Source organism: Gymnoscopelus braueri (assembly GCF_963280865.1).
Source record: "Gymnoscopelus braueri genome assembly, chromosome: 4".
Classification (NCBI taxonomy): domain Eukaryota; kingdom Metazoa; phylum Chordata; class Actinopteri; order Myctophiformes; family Myctophidae; genus Gymnoscopelus; species Gymnoscopelus braueri.
In genome coordinates, this window is record NC_137605.1 from 40,750,232 (window position 1) to 40,769,027 (window position 18,796).

At 41.5% G+C, this 18,796-nt stretch overlaps 1 protein-coding gene across 3 annotated transcripts in view; it reads left to right on the forward strand.

Moving 5' to 3' along the window:
- Positions 1–476: 476 nt before the first annotated feature.
- Positions 477–18,796, forward strand: part of ano10a (anoctamin 10a) — a 32,063-nt gene continuing 13,743 nt past the window's right edge. Inside the window, exons 1-13 of one of the 3 annotated variants that reach the window (XM_080426212.1) lie at positions 477–575; positions 1,020–1,085; positions 2,245–2,403; positions 3,331–3,528; positions 3,829–3,963; positions 5,768–5,887; positions 6,163–6,347; positions 6,564–6,948; positions 7,889–7,944; positions 8,049–8,123; positions 8,233–8,421; positions 9,749–9,940; positions 10,577–10,705. In XM_080426212.1, coding sequence (XP_080282338.1) covers positions 2,265–2,403; positions 3,331–3,528; positions 3,829–3,963; positions 5,768–5,887; positions 6,163–6,347; positions 6,564–6,948; positions 7,889–7,944; positions 8,049–8,123; positions 8,233–8,421; positions 9,749–9,940; positions 10,577–10,705 — 1,803 coding nt within the window. In that variant the 5' untranslated portion in view covers positions 477–575; positions 1,020–1,085; positions 2,245–2,264. The remainder of the gene's footprint in view (positions 576–1,019; positions 1,086–2,244; positions 2,404–3,330; positions 3,529–3,828; positions 3,964–5,767; positions 5,888–6,162; positions 6,348–6,563; positions 6,949–7,888; positions 7,945–8,048; positions 8,124–8,232; positions 8,422–9,748; positions 9,941–10,576; positions 10,706–18,796) is intronic. The other 2 variants (XM_080426213.1, XM_080426214.1) reach the window with 2 other exon arrangements.

An 18,796-nucleotide genomic window follows, 5' to 3' on the forward strand; every position in this document is an offset into this window, starting at 1 on the left:
TGTCCCTAGGCCTAGTGCCCACGTATCCTGTATCCCATTGGTTCCCAGGGGTCATGGGGGGGGGTACCTATGGGGGTACACGTCCCAGCTAAAGTATAGCATATCACAACAATTTGAACCACTTTAATCTTTTATACTTTGGCTAATCAAAAATAGCAGATATACAAGCTCATAGCTCGTCACTCTGTCACGCTATTAACTTGTAGATCTGCTATTTATAAAAAAAATCTTGAATATAATAGTGATTTTTTTTTAATACTATTTGTTCCTTTAAAGCGAACATTTTAACACAAATCTTTGCCTCTGGGGTTCCCTGGCACAACATTTTTTCAGATGGGGGTCCGCGGCCAAATATATATCAATTCGGGGCCGGGGGTCCTTGTCATGAAAAGGTTTGAGAAGCACCGCTGTGTCCGACGCTGGTGGTGCTTCTGCTCTCCCCTGGCAGTGAAAACAAACATACCCCACACACGTGGCCGAGACTTTGATGAAACAACACATTCCGGAAGAAGCTTCATGTCTTTGCTGTCAAAAACCTAAACATTGCCCCCCCGTCTGAAGGAACAGGTTCTGTGGTAAATAAATACATGAATTATGTTGTTCTTTCAATGTATTAAAGCATGTTTTAGGTGAAACGGTGGTCTGTTTCTTTCAGTGCGATATTGACTTTGTCCCCTTCTTTTACAAGTTACAATTTCTAAATATCATATCGTTTAAAACGCAAATGAACTAGAGCTAGTTTATGTACAACTGTGACCGAGGTGTCTCTCAGATATATATAACGTTAGTATTATATGTATGTGGTTATAGTGGAAAGCCGAAGCTGTGCGGTGGTGATTTCATTTGATTAGCCTTTTATGTACACAAGCATCATTAACTACTGTACGTTAGTGGGTGTGACAACTGTAGTATGCTGCGCTGGTCAGTGACGTGGAACCTAGAGAACTGAAGTCCAAACTACTACCCAGTCTCAAAGTAATACATCAATATTCATGTCTGTTTTCTATCATTATTATCAGCAGATCACCGGGGGCTGCATCTATTTCCAGGCTAAAACGGAATCCCCTTCCACACAAGGATCTTGGGTGAGTCAGTGGTCTGTCTCATGATAATTACTCATTAGAAGTAGAACTCATGATAATTGCAGTGATTTGTGTATGTCTGGTGTTGTATATCAATTTGATCTTATATTATTTTAGTGTGTGTGAGAAGAACAACTTGAACTTGTTGTTCCTTCACTTTTCTACAGATATTCCTCAAATATTTTGTAGCTTTAACACAAGCTCCTCCCCCATCTCTTTAATCTGTATCAGCTGCTACTACTGTAATACTGTCAAAGCTCATGACCTATTCTCGTTATTCTATTCCTACCAACTCTATAGGGCATTCTACCAACTCTATAGGGCAGCTCACAATGCCTCGCAGCATTGTGAGCTTGTAGATCGGCTATTTTCAAATAGTTGAGTACATTTACTGAGTTACTTTACACCACTGTAAGTAGACCATACAGTATATTCTCTTTAAATGACGTTGTGTCTGACTCTGATAGGAGTTGACTATTATAGACTTTGGTTGAGCACTTACCACCCCCTGTGTTACTGTAGTGTAGAAGTGTCCTTGAGTAAGACACTACACCCTAAACTGCTGCCATCGGTGTGTGAATGGGTGAATGTAATGCACATTGTAAAGGGCTTTGGATAAAGGTGCTATATACTGTAAATGCACCATTGACACCTTTTATGTAATATTCTTTCAGGATGTCTGTACTACATGTTCTGCACATGTCCTCTCAAAGTGTTGTTCACACTAGGCACTGAAGGCCACCACTGATATTGATTGGTACCTTGGTAGCAATACATCATTACCTTGATATTTTGCATGCATGAGCTCAGCATAAATAAAGTGATGATCTGGGGTAGAATTAAATAAGACATTACTGTAGATAATTCATGGGCACAGACAGTACTATGTACTGTATGACCACACATGGCCAAACATTTCATTGTAAGATGTTTTAGAAGTTGCACCATTGTATATGCATTTACTTTAAATCCACCAAAACTGGCTAGCTGTATTGGCTAATTTCCTTTTCATTTAGTAAGACATTCATAATTTATGTCTACTGTAATTCAACGCTTTCTTCTTCTGTCATCTCCGAGGAGAAGAAACTGTCTACCCAGTACTACAATGTATGAAAAGAAAAGACACACATAGTTATTCATTTCTCTGTCACTTCTCAATCAGGATCCCTGGGAGGGAGGAAGATGCTGGAAGAACCACGACAAGATGGCAGTAATGGCCCTAAGTTCACTCCTCTGGTAGTGTTGGAGCTGGCCTCGGACGCCAAGGAGGAAGCCATCGCATGGCTACTTAGCCGAATAAAAGACACACAACATCATGGAGGTATGGAGATTATTAATCTGTCTCTTAACGCAGTAGTTCTTAAACGTTTTCATGCCAAGGACCCCCAAATTGATATGTATTCGGCCTCGGACCCCCATGTGAAAATGTTTTGTGCCAGGGACCTCCAGTCTAAGCATATATATTAAAAGATTTGCACACATTTTCAAGTTTTTCAAAAATATCAGATGTCCAAGCTCATGGCTCATCTGCTATTTTTGAATAGCTAAAGTATAAAATATGGTTAAAATGATAGTGACGCTATATTAACACATTTTCTGGGGACCCCCTGGTATCCCCCCAATAACCCCTGGGGGTCCCCGGACCCCACTTTGAGAAGCAATGTCTTAAAGGCCCTGGTATTCCATGGTGACTGGTATTGAGAAATGGCTTTGTCATCTCCGCTTTAGAGCTTGGCTCTGTTAGATATGCTTTGATAGAGACTATGGCATCTACTAGCTAAGCAGGCACAGAATCTGGCCATCAGCTTTTAAGAGAAGAAGTTGGGCAGTGTTCCTGTTCATTAGTTTGGTGTGTGTGTGTGTGTGTGTGTGTGTGTGTGTGTGTGTGTGTGTGTGTGTGTGTGTGTGTGTGTGTGTGTGTGTGTGTGTGTGTGTGTGTGTGTGTGTGTGTGTGTGTGTGTGTGTGTGTGTGTGTGTGTGTGTGTGTGTGTGTGTGTGTGCGTGCGACTTGTGCGACCTGATCAGTCTTTGTAAGTCGGCTTGGTGTGTCATGGCCTTTAGCCTATCTACTGTATATGTGAGTATGACTGTGGCTGGTGGAATTAGAATCAATCAAAGATAGATAGCATGAGGTAATCTTACGGTGGAGTAAGAACTGGATAACATACTCAGCAGCTGAGTGAGGGTATTCTGATTGCCTGCTTGGGTTAGAAATAAAACGTACTCCTCTCCTCTCCTCACCTGTCAGGTTCTGAGCTGCTGGTGGAGCAGTTGAGCCCTGGAGACTTGGGTTCAGAGAAGGAGAACCCCAATATATTCCTGGTGGGGGGAACCTGGCAAAGACTGCTGTCTGGGGCTGAGGATTTGGGACTCTTCAAAGAGTTCCATGATGGATCCATGAGGAGTTTCACCTGCGTCAACAAACACAATTTCAAACACTTTCAAGGTACATTCAAGAAAATGCCTCACATCGAAAGAAGCCAGTGTTGTTACTAGAATTTGAAGTTGGTTGCATCACCAAATTATACAGTATACGCTTTCATCAGCAAAACTCAACATTTTGCTATGAGTGACAGAGAGCTGGGAGAGCGCTTAATGCATTGTTTCACAAAGCTGTAGTTTCACATTTTAATTGTTAACTCTATCATTCTAATGTACACTGTCCACTCTTGTCCACTGTCCACCCTTGTTCTGAGCATGCTGGATATTGCATTTTAACTTTTAAATATCTGCTGTCTCTGTCCAGGGGATGGGGATGGCTTCCTCAGCATGGCTGAGTGTCAGTACATCGTGAAACATGAGCTGGACACACTGAGAGCCAAGGACGAGACTCATGTACCAGGATACACAAAGGCCCAACTCTACCCTGGAAAATCCATCTGTGAGTCACTGACTGAATGAATGGCACAGTAGTCTCTAAAGACAGCGCCCACTATTTCACAAATTAATCCCAGAGAGCTATTTTCAACTCGACAGAATTATTTAACATTCACATATTGTGAATGGTCTAAATCGTTTCCGATCTGAAGCAAAAAGGTACAAAACAATTAAAGATAAGCTGGCTTGAGAGACTATACTGAATGCCATTTTCTCTGTTTGTCATCATTGTGTTACTAATTCTTTCTCGCTCTTGCTATATATACACAGTAGATCATTTTTGCAACATTTCCCCCTCCTTTATTGATGACAAGCAATCCTGATATTACAGATTAATATTGGTAACATCAAGGGACAGCTCACTAATTATCAGTCACAGTCAAGCAACAGAAAATCAATCAGTGGACTAATCAGTCAATAATAAACACCATTATGTATTATTCATACTTTTCTCTGCCCCCAGTTTGGATATTGATGTTTTTTGTAGCTAGTCGGGAATTCTTGAATTTTTTTTCTCCTGCTGTAATGTGCCATGGAATTTCAGGAGATTGAGTCTGTGCTCATATTCCTTTAATTTGTGTAAGTTATAAAAAAGTGTAGCGGTTAGAGCATACGCCTTTCATGCGGAACGTTGTACGTTTGAACCCTGGGGTCGACGTCAGCAAGGGCAAGCTGTCGCAACGGGTTTCTAACGCCAAATCAAATGGTTTCTGATCTGAGCCAAGTCTCCTGTAAGGAGGCACGTCTGAAGTCTGTCCTGGACAGGAGTCTCTGCTCCGGACGTAAAAACAGATGATGATAAAAAAGTGTTGCTATATCTCCACCTCCCCTATCATTTTCTCTTTGCTATTCGCTCTCTTTCTCTCATCTTTGTGACATCAAGTATTAACGTTGCTCTTACTCATGCTTTCTCTCTTTCTCTCGCTCGCTTGCCCGCTCCCTGTGTCTCTGTCATACACGTAGGCCTTGTTTTGTTTGTGTGTGTGTGCACACACACACACACACACACACACACACACACACACACACACACACACACACACACACACACACACACACACACACACACACACACACACACACAATAATAGCATCACAGCATGCTCATCACTGGCTGCAATATGGAGACAATAAATATGCAAATGTAATGAATTAGTCCCAAAGCAAGATAAGAAAGCAATGAACTTGAAGCAGTGCAGATAGAATGCTTGTATTCAGCGTGTTTGTCAAATCTTGTGAAAGCATAATGTAATTGTTGAAAAGAAATGATGCACTCAAGAAATGACAGATGAAATGATAGTGTTTTCAAGAGCTCATATTTAGCCAGTCCATACTAAACAATAGTAATTACTGTTGTAGATAACACATTGTTACTAGTATTGTCAGCGGGTCCCCGTCATTCTATACAGTCCTTGTGTCAGAAAATGTGTTTATTTTGTACGAAAAGATTACTATATAATATAGAAAAATCATCCACCAGTATTAATGCTCCCACGCCTCCTCCAAAACACGTCCAAAACAACCAGCCCTAATTACAACAAATTTAGCATTTGCCAAATAATACACCCCCCCCTCCCAAAGAAAGTAAATTAATAAATAAAATAACACATAAAACCAGCTCCTGACAATGTCAACATTGGAAATTTTGTTTGTTTGTTTGTTTATTTTCACGAGAATTTTAAAATGATACACAAAGATTCAGTAAAAATGTGGAGGAGAATGCCTAAAAACCCTCCAGCGGCTTGAGAAGTGGCATTCTCCGGGAATGAAATGAAATAATATGTAAATCTTTCTTATTGCCTCTTTAGTTCGCCGACTCCTGTCCAGGGGAATCCTTCTCCAGACTTTCCCTCTCCACGAGAAAGAGGAACTGAAGAGACTTTCTACAAACTGGTACCAAAAGGTTAAGCTGTCCTTCCAGCCACTTGGTAGGTTGAGGTTCACATCACTAAATTTTTATTTGAATTTACATTGTACATAAACATTTACTGTATATACTGCCTGGGTAAACACTTTATACAGTATGATATGCAGTATATAGAGAGGTGTGTTATTACTGCTACCTTGTCATTACATACTGTACACCCTTGTCTCTAATTTAACAATGTTGCATCTTTTGATGAATATTTGTTTAATTAATTTGAGTTCTTTACTGTTTCTTTCTCTCTTTTCATTGTCCTCTTAATTCATCCCATATCTGCAGATGACATTCGACATTATTATGGCGAGGGCCTGGCGCTGTACTTTGGTTTCCTGGAGTATTTTACCATGGCCCTCGTGCCCATGGCTCTGGTCGGGGTGCCTTACTACTTGTTTGACATGGAGGACTACGATAAATTTGTGCTTTTTGCGGTCTTCAACTTGGTCTGGTGCACTGTTATCCTGGAGGTAGGAAAACAAGTGGAAATATTATTTCATTGAACTGAACTAGGACTGTAGCCCATAGTTTAAGATATAGACTGTAAAAGAATGGAATCAACTATATAAACTAAACAGGATTTTTTATTGTATTCATGATGTGGCTATTTCATGATTAAGATTATTACAGACACATGCAAACATGATTGATTGATTGATTGATTGGTTGATGTTTTAACCTGCTAGTTATGGAAGCGGTTTAGCGCCACACTCTCCTATGGCTGGGGAACGCTGAGCAGGAAGAAGGCCTTTGAAGAACCTCGGCCTGGCTTCCACGGTATGCTGGGGTTCAACCCTGTGACTGGACGTGAGGAGCCCATCTACCCCCAAAGCAAGAGGCAGCTCCGCATATATCTGGTGTCTGTGCCCTTTGTCCTCCTCTGCCTCTACCTGTCGCTCTACATCATGCAGATCTACTTCGAAATGGAGGGTTGGGCGCTCATTATCTACGACGAGGACCCCACCTTCTGGACGACGGTCTTGTCGTTCATCCCCAGTATTATCTATGGCATTGTGATAGAAGTGATGAACCTGATCTATAGATACGCTGCCGAATTTCTCACGGAGTGGGGTGAGTGTAGAGCTGTCACGATTACACAATTTAAGTTGATGATTAATTGTCATACAAATAATTGCGATTAACGATTTAATTGTGTTTTTGGCTTTAGAACAAAAACTTTAGAACATATGAATAAAAAAATCATTTTTGATTGGCTTTTAGGCTTTTTAAACAAAAATTCCACAGGGAAGATATGATAACTGAAATATATATAGAGATGACTGACATATTTGATAATTTCATACTTTGAAAATATTTGTTAAAAATAATAGTGGAAATAGCCGATCTACAAGCTTAAAACGTGTCACATCGTGACACGTTTTGAGCTTGTAGATCTGCTACTTACACTATTTTTGATTTAAAAAAAGAATATATGACAAATGTTCAACATGGAAATGATTACGACGACTTTGACAATTATGATTTTTTTTTGGATTATGTAATAATTGTGACAGGCCTAGGTGAGTGATTAAAAGATGGAAGATGATAAATAGGCAGATGGGTTTAGGTTGGATTTACTGCACATTATATTGATCACACTTGACTGTGTGTTTAATAAAAGATTTCAGAAGTGGATTTAGAAATCCACTTGAGACACTAGGCTCTGTGCATTACTGTAGTCCCGGCTTCCCTAAGGTGGCATACCGGCTCTGGTGCGGCAGCAGATTTAAACCGGAAAGCACATCTGCTGCCACACCAATCAAGCGACTGGAACCAGAAAAGGGCATTTAACGAAACATTTTGCATATTATTCCTGGGCTCTGCCTTTTTTTAACATTTAGCTTTAGATGCCCTGATCAAACATAGATTTGATAGGCTGAGTAAAGAGGGCTTGACAGGGATAGGCTCAAGGCTGGAGTGTAGTTGGATGAGAGAGATGTGATGTGTGACAGGGCTGGTGTGAAGCTGTCATTTGCCTTACTGACTGCAAAATGCTTTTTCTTTCATTTAGAAAATCACAGGCTGGAGTCTTCCTATCAAAACCACTTGGTGCTTAAAGTCTTGGTGGTGAGTGTATATATAATAAAGGATTTGACTCAGTGATTTCCATTTTCAGTCTGCACCCAACTGTATGTTTTTGTATTAACATTTCATTTGTCCTCTCTCCTCAGTTCAACTTCTTCAACTGCTTTGCGTCCTTGTTCTACATAGCTTTTGTGATGCAAGATATGCCTCTTCTCCGACAGGTACTGTAGGCCAGCCCTCCATCCATATATCCTTCCTTCCTTCCTTCCTTCTCCATTCTTCTCTTCGTTTTGGTTCTTGGATTCATTGTTATTTTGTGTGTCCGTACAGAGTTTGGCCACCCTGTTGATCACCAGTCAGATCCTCAACCAGATCATGGAGGCCTTCCTTCCCTACTGGCTCCAGAGGAGACGCAACAAGAAGATGATGCGGAAGGCCCAGAAGAGGAGAGTCATGGGGGACCAGGAGCTTCCTCTGGCTGAGCAGATCAGACTTGAGGCTGACATGAGCAGCTACCTGGTGGGTCAACGCTATTTTCATTTTCATTTAATCAACTTAAAACGTTTACATTCTTAACCCATTAAGACCTGAGGCCGATTCTACAAATGCCTTCTAAATCAGTAGTTCTCAACACTTTCCAGGTGTTTAAAAAATAGCAGATGTACAAGCTTGCAGCTTGTATTTCTGCTATTTTTGAATAGCCAACGCAAAAATCTAAAATGACACAGATGCTTTCCCGTTTTTAATGGGGTACGGCATGGAAAAATTTGCAGTTCCAGAATAAGTTAAACTCGGTGTGTAACTTTACCCAAATGTGTTTTTATTTGCTTTAGTTTGTTTCACTTGCTATCAAAATAGGAAAAAACATAAGATGTTGTCTTGTTTTTGTCCTTCTGAGTTACTAAAGAGTAAAGACTGTAGGAAGAAACATTAGCCTGTACCTCCCCATCATCTATCTTGGCACATTTTAACATATTAGCCATTGCCTCTGGACATAATCTCACTTTAAAAGTCTATATACAAGAAAAGGTGTCTTGTTACTGAAGGCTCTGTGAGGGCATGGCTTCACTGTATCATTGAATTATAGTCAGGAGGATGATGTGGAGCCAGAGACAATAAGGCGCCAATGTAGACCTGGACAAAATGTAATTGAAGTCTCCTGATATGAGGGTGCTCTAGTGTCAAGGAGAGAGAAGGCAGCACTGCACAAAGAGGGACAGCAGGACACTTGAATGGATGATGACATAATTAGTAAGGTTTTTCTCTGTCATAAGTACCTTTACCTGGCTAGTACGCCTCTATCTACAGTAGCACAGATGTCTCATATAGCATTGGTTCTCAAAGTGGGGTCCGGGGACCCCCAGGGGTCCTTGCGGGGGTTCCAGGGGGTCCCCAGCAAAAATAGTTAACAAAGCGTCACAATCATTTTAACCCCTTCATCCATTTTTTTATACTTTGGCTATTCAAAAATAGCAGATATACAAGCTCGGCACCGAGTGCCGCGCTATGAGCTTGTAGATCTCTCAAATCTTTGCTTCTGGGGGTCCCTGGAACAAAATATTTTGAGATGGGGGTCCGCGGCCAAATACATATAATTTTGGGGGTCATTGACATGAAAAAGTTTGAGAACCACTGTCATATAGGACTATGCTTGGGCTATATTAAACATATTTCAGAATATATACAGTATACACACACACAGGATTATTAAGGACACATCGATCAGCATGATCAGTTTCTGGTACCCAGAATTTGCCGGGTTATTTTGTGGGTGAAATAGGCTCTCATTTGTGCGCTAAGCCCTGGGTATTGGCTTATAACCCTGTGTGTGCGCTTCTCTCTCTAGGGGACATTTGATGACTACCTGGAGCTGTTCCTGCTGTTTGGTTACGTCAGCTTGTTCTCCTGTGTCTACCCTCTGGCCGCGGTTCTGGTGGTGCTGAACAACGTCACAGAAGTCTACTCTGATGCCTTCAAGATGTGCTGCGTGTACAAACGGCCCTACTCTGACCCTGCTGCTAACATAGGCGTCTGGCAGGTGAGCAGAGAAATGCTCCTTGCTGAACAGTCCTGGTTTGAATCTCTGTTTGTAATCACTTTAGTACACAGCTCTGGCAGTAAGTTAGATTTTGCTTGGTATTATGGGTGGAATTGGAAGGTGATTTCAGTATATTTTGGATATAGAATGTCAGTGTGGGTGAAAGGATTTTGACGCTTTTAGTGTTAAAACCGACAAATCTTTTAAACATAGAATGTTGAACAAACGTTAAGTGTCTCACAAAAACGAATTACTCCCAATATTTGGAAACACATTTTATTGAACATATCTCAGTACGTACACAATTAATGCCCGACTTCGTCATACTACAGTGTTACATAAAAGTAGTTTCAAACATATGGGGTTTCCATCCGACAGCAACAATATGCGTTTCACTTCCCTAGAAGAAATATACTGTGGAAGGTATGACTTAGTTTTCATGATAGATTACTCCTAAGGTCAATTAAGAAGGCCATGTTATGTGCAATGACTGCCTAGCAAGAGGCCATCCCAAGTGCTTTCTTTTCCTTTTTTGGACTTTTGCTATCCTTTTCTATTTTTGGAATATAAACAGTGGTAGTCTCTATCCTAAGCCAGTTACTCAGAGATAAGTGCTGCTGTCCTCTTGTCTTCCAGCTTGCTTTTGAGGCCATGAGTGTGATAGCAGTGGTGACCAACTGTGCTCTAATTGGCATGTCTCCACAAGTCAAAACCTACTTCCCTGAGTCGGAGACGCAGCTCATACTCTGGGTGGTGGCCATTGAGGTACTGCAACTGCACGCATGCACACACACACACACACACACACACACACACACACACACACACACACACACACACACACACACACACACACACACACACACACACACACACACCACACACCACACACCACACACACACACTCTCTCTACAGTATACAGATACCCCCATACACACCACCAACACATGCATACTCACACAGCGATATCGGAACCCAGTCCTGCTCAGGGCCTCACATATGTCACCTGTCAAAGTGCTAAAATAGCTTTTAGACACCAGATGGAGCCAAAGAGTCATAATGAGGGTGTGTGTGACTGTCTGTCTGTCTGTCTGTGTGTGTGTCTGTGTGTGTGTGTGTGTGTGTGTGTGTCTGTGTGTGGTGAAAATGGTAAATGGTGCATTTATATAGCGCTTTTATCCAAAGCGCTTTACATAGATTGTCATTACATGTTAGGAATATGTGGGTTAGGGTTCATGTTAGGCATTTATATGGTTAATGGTACAGTATGTATGTGTTTGGGTTAGAATGGTTTATTGCTGAGGTAAGGAATCAATAATCAAGAGGATTTATTTCTCACTACTCATACAGGTACAAACAGTGAAATGCAAGAGTGGTGAGGTACGCAATACTGTACATAACAAAATAACAAAACAATGAAGATAAATATATAATAATAAGATAGAGATAATAAAGATAAAGCCCCATGAGGAGTCCTATAGCAACAATGGGGGCAGGGGATGCTTAATGTCTGGATTTATAGAGTGTGCAATAAGACATAGCCATGTATACAGATACATTTGTATAAATAGAGTATTCGGTACATTGTGCAATATTGGTTGAGAAATCTGTACTACAGGGATAATTACAGCTCAGATGAAATATGGATTGACTCAATGCAATGCCTCCAGGAGGAGGTGTGTGTGTGTGCGTGTGCGGGACATTATGACACACCCATGTGTTCCCTTCATGCTTGTCCGCATGCGTGCGTTAACATGAGGTAAGAATGATGGTGATTGACGCTTGAGCTGTTTGCATGTGTCTGTGTGCTTTTGTGTTTGTCCATGTTTGTATTGTGTGTGTGTGTGTGTGTGTGTGTGTGTGTGTGTGTGTGTGTTAAATTCCGCATCACCCCTGATTTCCTTCCACTTCGTTTCTAATTAGGCTCATCAACAACGCGCTTGTCATTCCTCTGTGTTCTTTTCAGAAAACACAAAGTATTAACACAGATGCCACCCCATGCATCACACACACACACACACACACACACACACACACACACACACACACACACACACACACACACACACACACACACACACACACACACACACACACACACACACACACACACACACACAGCTGCCTATGTTTGCCTCCACAGAAATAGTTCAAAATAACAATGCAATTAAAGAAATGGCAACATTGGGGTAGACAAGTGGGGTTAGAATGATGCAGAGTAGAGCGTGTTAACATCATAGAGAATACATTTTCATTTTTCTGCTGCCTTAACAAGCTCCTAAGGGGGAGAACTTAGCTGCTAGTTCATGTCTCAATCTGTAACAGTGCACTGCTACAGTTAAGCCTGGTTTATAATTTGTTGTACGACGGTGTCACATGCCAAAAATAGCAGATCTACAGAGCTTGTAGATCTGCTATTTTTGCCGCACGACAATGTACAAACAGTATAAATTAAGCATACAGTAACATTGCTGTATTTGATGGTTCACTGGACTCATTCCTACCAGTGAGGGAGAAACTAGCTTATATTGATTCTCTGAATATTTGATTCAGTTCGAGGTTTGCACACATACAGCATAGAGCTAAATATTTAAGTCATCAGTGCCCATGCCCTTGGTGGGGTTGGCGAAAGGGCCTCTTTGTGTGGAGTTTGCATGTTCTCCCCGTGTCCCCTAGGGTAGTACCCTCACAAAAAACATGCAGTAATCCTGGTCTCTATACTACCTCCCCCTGGTCAGCTGGGCGCCTGATGAAGGAACTGGTTGGAATAACGTGTTCTTCTTTCCACACGCTACGTCCTACCGGGTAAACTCCCCCCTGTCAGGTGATAAGTAGCGGCCTGCTCACTCCTCATGCATTGAAGGAAGCATGAGCTCAGTTTCAGGGCTCTCCCCAGGTTGGCAGAGGGAGAGTAGCGCCCAGGATTACAACTTAGGCAGTTGGCACTGGGTGAAAAAATGGGTTACAAAAATCATGGGATAAAATAAAATAAACTAAACTAAACTTTAACAGTGAAACCACTCCAGCATTAGCCTGGTAAAGCCCCTCCCTCCGGAATTCTCATTTCCATTTGATTTCAGGAGTGAGTCTGGCCTGAAGGCTTATCTGGGCGTTTCTTGCTCGTCCACCAAATGGACTCTCCAATCAGCGTCCTCGCTCATTGTTTTGTGATTGACAGCGGAGGTAGGCCAATCATGTGGAACCCGAGTGGTTCACACATCATTAATCAATACACCTTTCATACAAGCTGCTCATTAACATCAAAGACAAACCAATTACTCCTGGTGATAATCACTGCAGCCTAAAGTGGCTTAATTGGACATCAAAGGGCCACTTGGACATCAGAGCTACATTACTCCCGCCCAGCTCCAGCCCACAGCCAAATTGCTATATAGGTCTGCAGGCCAGACTCACTCCTGAAATAAAATACAAATGAGATTTCTGGAGGGAGGGTTTACCAGGCTACTCCAGCATAGCTGGACAAATAAAGTCAACAAACATTGTAGATGTAGATTATTTTAGTGCAGGGGTTTTCATCTTTTATTAGCACATTAATTATGTTAAATTAACTCTTAGAGTGTACTATTGGACCCTTACAATTGCAGTAAATTAACACTCAGGATCTTCGTGGTGTAGTTGTTCAAAAACACTGACTTTGGGAGGAACCTTTCCCAGCCTAGAACACAAATCTAGTGTAATGAAAAATGGTGCTAGTTTTCATGGTAAAACACACTAATGGGAGGTCTGTAACCCAGTTTTAATTTAGATCATATCTACGTATAGGCCACGACTCAAACATACTGTATAAGCATTATTGAAGGAGCAAGTTGAACAATGGTTAATGGCACTAGTTGTTTTAAAGCTGCAATCGGGAACTTATTTTGATGAATAAAAGTATTACTTTAACTAACGACTTTATGATATATTCTGTTAATACAATATAACTAGCACATCTGCAGTAGTTGGTCTCCTTACTCTTCCATCGAGAATGTAGACCCTGTGGTCAGGTAGTACACCTACTGTACTGGTTGACAAGTAGTACTTCCTGAAACTTATAGTGCAGTATCCTCCCTGGCCACGTAGGGATACCTTCTTGGCAGAGTGGTAGAAATATCTGTCTGTCTGTGTCTGTCTTTCTCTCAGACACACGCACACACGCACACTATGGTACACTATGGCTCAGTGAAATGTGCTGCACATGTATGTATTTTACAGTGTGAACCCTTGATAATAGGAGAGGGTAGCGGGGACCAAAGGTGAGAGATAAGGAACCTTGTTTCCGTGCATGCGCGTGCGTGCATGTGTGCGTGCTGATTGTACATCTAAGCACGTACTTTCCATCCAGCACATTCCTTTCTCTCACCAGCAAAGAACTCTCTCTCTGTCTCTCCTCCTTCGTTCCTTTCTCTATTCCTCTCTGTCTCCCTTTCCTCCCTTCTCTCCATTCTCTCATATTCTCCATGCATGTCTACTTCTCTTCTTCTCTCGTTGTCGTTCTCATTTATCTTTCTGACGCCGTCTTTCCATTAGAACAGAACAGGCAGCCTATTAAAAAAGATGGGAAAACAAGAACCACGAGGGCCAGGTTCAGCATACTAAACAGGTTGAACATTAGAGGATGACCAGTGCCCGATTTTTGGTTCCGATCACGATTTTGGAGAGTCCTAAAATACAGCCCCCCCCCCCTGCCTGAAACTTGATTACTTTTTTTAAATTACAACACATATACACACAACCTAAAATGGCGATTACTGATGTTATGATCAATTCCAACTTCTGTGGAAAAGTACTAAATCAATTCTAATCAATCAAGCTATTTTTGAATACTTTAGAAAACGTTTAGAAATGTTCGCTTATAACGACATGCACAAAAAAGGGACACAAATCGGGATTGGGAATGCGGCATAAATGTGGATACCAATAATTGTCGATATATCGGCCAGACTGCCGATATATCTGTCTGGCTCTATTGAACACATGCAAACGTGCACGCGTACAGCCACACACACACACACACACACACACACACACACACACACACACACACATTATGTAAGTTTATAGGTTGCATGTAGTGCCATTTGGTAGCATTTGTTAATTGAATGTTCTTTACCACCGACCTTGGATGTTTACCAGGACCTTGAGGTTAACAGGTTATAATGTTTTTTTTTCATTCTGGCCACCATTATTTTATTATGGGGGGTTACCTCTTTCTCTGCCACTTAACCCCTTAACTCTTTGACAGAAATAAAACATAATTTGCCACGCCACGTCGCCACTGCCAGCGATTTTCGAGTGTTTTCGCTAACCTTTGAAAAATCATAGAATATTCATCTCCAGTATGATGGATCTCGATCTCGATCGCTTTAAAAGAAGTATCCGAGTCTCGTAGAATCGGGGGGGAAAAGTGAGCCGCCACGACCATCCGTTCCATAGTTGTGGGCAGTTGAATGTAGGCTGTTTTCGTCAAAAAGCAACAGAAACAGAGAAAAGGCCATTCTCCCAAATTGAATAACAAGGAATTGAATGGGCTGTTTTTTTTTGCAATCAGTGACCCGCTGCTCCTCTGCTTCACAGAGAGCCAAACAGTGACCCAAAGGCGAGCGAACAGCGCCATCTAGTGGAAAACCACTGAAAACACAAAATCTCGTCATTCTCATCGTTGGCAGACTGGACCTTAGCAAAATATGACGAGAAATCTTGTCATTGGCAGTCAAAGAGTTAAGACCTGAGACTGCTTCTACATATGCCTTCTAAATCTGTAGTTTCTATTTTCTATAACTATTTCGTTATTCAACATTTTTCAAACACTTAATAGCAGATGTACAAGCTCACAGCGCGGCACAAAGTGACACGCTGTGAGCTTGTACATCTGCTATGTTTGAATAGCCAACGCAAAAATCTAAAATGACAAATGCTTTCACAGTTATAATGGATTAAAACTCACTCACTCACTCACTCACTCACTCACTCACTGGGCACTAACTCACACAAAGGGCAGCACTGAAGCTCTCTCACTTCTATCAAACAATTGTGTAAAACAGAATATAGAATGAACCCTAGTCCTCCTTCAGTCAATGTGTTGGGTGGGTGGGGTGGCTGTAAGGAAGAAAGAAGAATCAAGAAATGGAGGATTAAAGAGATCATTCATCCCCTCCTTATCTCTCATGGCCGCGAGGGTGTGTAGGGGGGTGTGGGGTAGGGGTGGCGCTTTGTCGTTTTCCAGCCATGGTGCTATGATACCTGGGTAATTACTGTATAGGGCTCACATGCATCACTGAGCAGTAGCCTGGCAACCGGCTAGGCTGCTACAGAAACAGACCCAGACTTTCTCTCAGAGTCACAGGTCTGTATTTTACCATCATACCCAGTCTAAAGAGCAGCACAGCCCACAGGATGATGGCTTCAAACATGGCCCTTTAGCCCTAAAGATAATGGTACCTGTACTACGAAACCATAGTTTTTTAGTGGGAACATTGCACTCATAACGACATGGGCTTACACGTACAGTTGCACCAAAAGGCGATTTAAATTTCACAGTAAGAAAGACTTCAAATCTTGTCCCAGAATCATTGGCAGAGTCTGAAGCTCTTCAGATGTACAGACTATAGACGGCTGGCTAATCTGAAACCCTTGATTGGTTTCATTGGAACTACTCAGAATCGGAGGATGCTAGAAACACCCATCCAAAGTAGGACATATCAGAATTAATTCCAGAATACCTCTGAATGTCTATTTTATCAACTAAGATGCAGCATTAAATGTCTTTTTCAAAAAGACACTAACAGCAACAGTGTTCTGTGTATTACCATTACAGTAACTTCATGTGAATTTTTAATACAATTTTAATTAGTGTGAATGATTGAATGCTCAATGCACTTAATTAACCCATTAAGACCTGGAACGCATCTCAAATAAATAGCAGATCTACAAGCTCATAGTGCGGCACTCGGTGCTGCGCTATAAGCTGTATATCTGCTATTTTTGAATAGCCAAAGAAATCTTAAAATGACACAGATGCGTTTCCGGTCTCAATGGATTAAGTCTGGGCTTTGAGCTGGTACAGAACTATATTTACAACCTCTTCACAGACAAATAAGCAGCTGTCCCTTACTTTGTCATTTTCCTCTAAGGTTATTTTCAGCAGTACACCAGAGAGCAATCTCATTACTCAGGTTTGCAGATAATCAGATTAGCCGTTGGCCAGTGGCAACAGCAAAGCAGCAGAACTGGCCTCACCAATGGCCTAGCCTAGCCTAGCCTGCTCCAGCATTGCACTGCATTGCATTACCTTGCCTCACCCGAGGTGCTGACAGGATTGGCCCAAGATATTGTAGTCTTTTCACCTCACTCAACCTATAATGGGGTGGTCAGAGTGTATGGGTCCTTGTTAGTAGGATATACAGGGGATATGCCCCGATCATGGGCCCTTGTTCTTGTTATTTCTACTGTTATATTGAGGTTAGATACTGTAAAAGTCTGGTTAAGATTTCCTCAGCAATGGAAGCACTCACCCTTGATTCACAATTAATTCAAATACTTGTATCATAAACAGCGTTAGCTGATCCTTTAAATTATAGCTGAAGATGGGGAGCCATGATTCACTAAATTAAAGCAGCGATGCCCATATTTGTTCAGTGTCATACTACAACTGCTCTTCCAGGTAATTGGAGAAACCTTCTCAAGTAACCATTAAGGTTCATTTGAATATATTTTTATAATTAGGTTGGCTGATTTAAATACACATATACTGTAACTTGACACATTTAATACAACGGTCACCAACATCATTGAAAAGTAATTGATTTGTTTCCATTTTGCTGGCACTTTTCACATATTCATCCAAATGTTTTGTGTCTCACAAGACCTATTTTGATCTTCTTGTGCGGCTTCCTGCGCCATTCCTTCTTAAATACTTCAAGGAACAGGTCCATAGTTATGCACCTCTGATGAGTTCCACCAGGAGCAGAGGCCAAGAAATACAATAATGGCTGGTAATTATTATATGTATCAGAGTACGTGGGTTTGAATTAGAAATTCAGTTTATGCAGCTTTGCAAAACGAAATGGCAGAAAGTATTAGTAGTTCGTCTTGAGTTGGATTGGAGGTGGATTGAAATGCTAATTTTCCAATTAGCGGTGAAGTCGTGCCATGGCAACAGCATTGAGCACTGAATACTGAGCAGCTGGGACAGACGTGGCACCAGAATGCTCTGATTTGTGCCAATCTTTGCTCTGAAAGACCCATCTGATCCCATCTCTCCAGGTCATATTCTAGATGTGACGAGGGCAATAAATTGATCCGCACTAGTACATCAGATCCATGCTGGTACTAAAATGTACAATTCAGGCACAGGCGCTCATATCCAGAGCAGCTTACAAAGTGCAGTGTGAGTGGCGTGAACATTAGTCAACCAAAAACAACAAGGCAAGTGTTAGAAGAATTAGATAGATATTACCAGTAACCTACAGCAGTGGTTCTCAAACCTTTTCATGTCAAGGACCCCCAAATTGACACCTATTAGCCCACAGACCCCCATTTGAAAAGATATGCCAGGGACCCCCATAAGAGAAGATTTGTATGGCATTGGCTCTAGCAGTGATTTTCAACCATTTTAATTTCAAGAACCCCCAGTTTGACATGCATTAGGTTACGGACCCCCATTTAATGGCATTTCTATCTCTGGGACGCCAATTTATATTTTAAAATCAATGTTAATTTAACTCTGAGACAAATGGAACCAAATGGACCTGTTAGGGTCCATTTAGCTGGGGACCCCCTGGAACTCCCTCAAGGACCCCTAATTTAACCCGCTAATTTATAACATACCTAACCTAATGTATTTGTCTATCTAT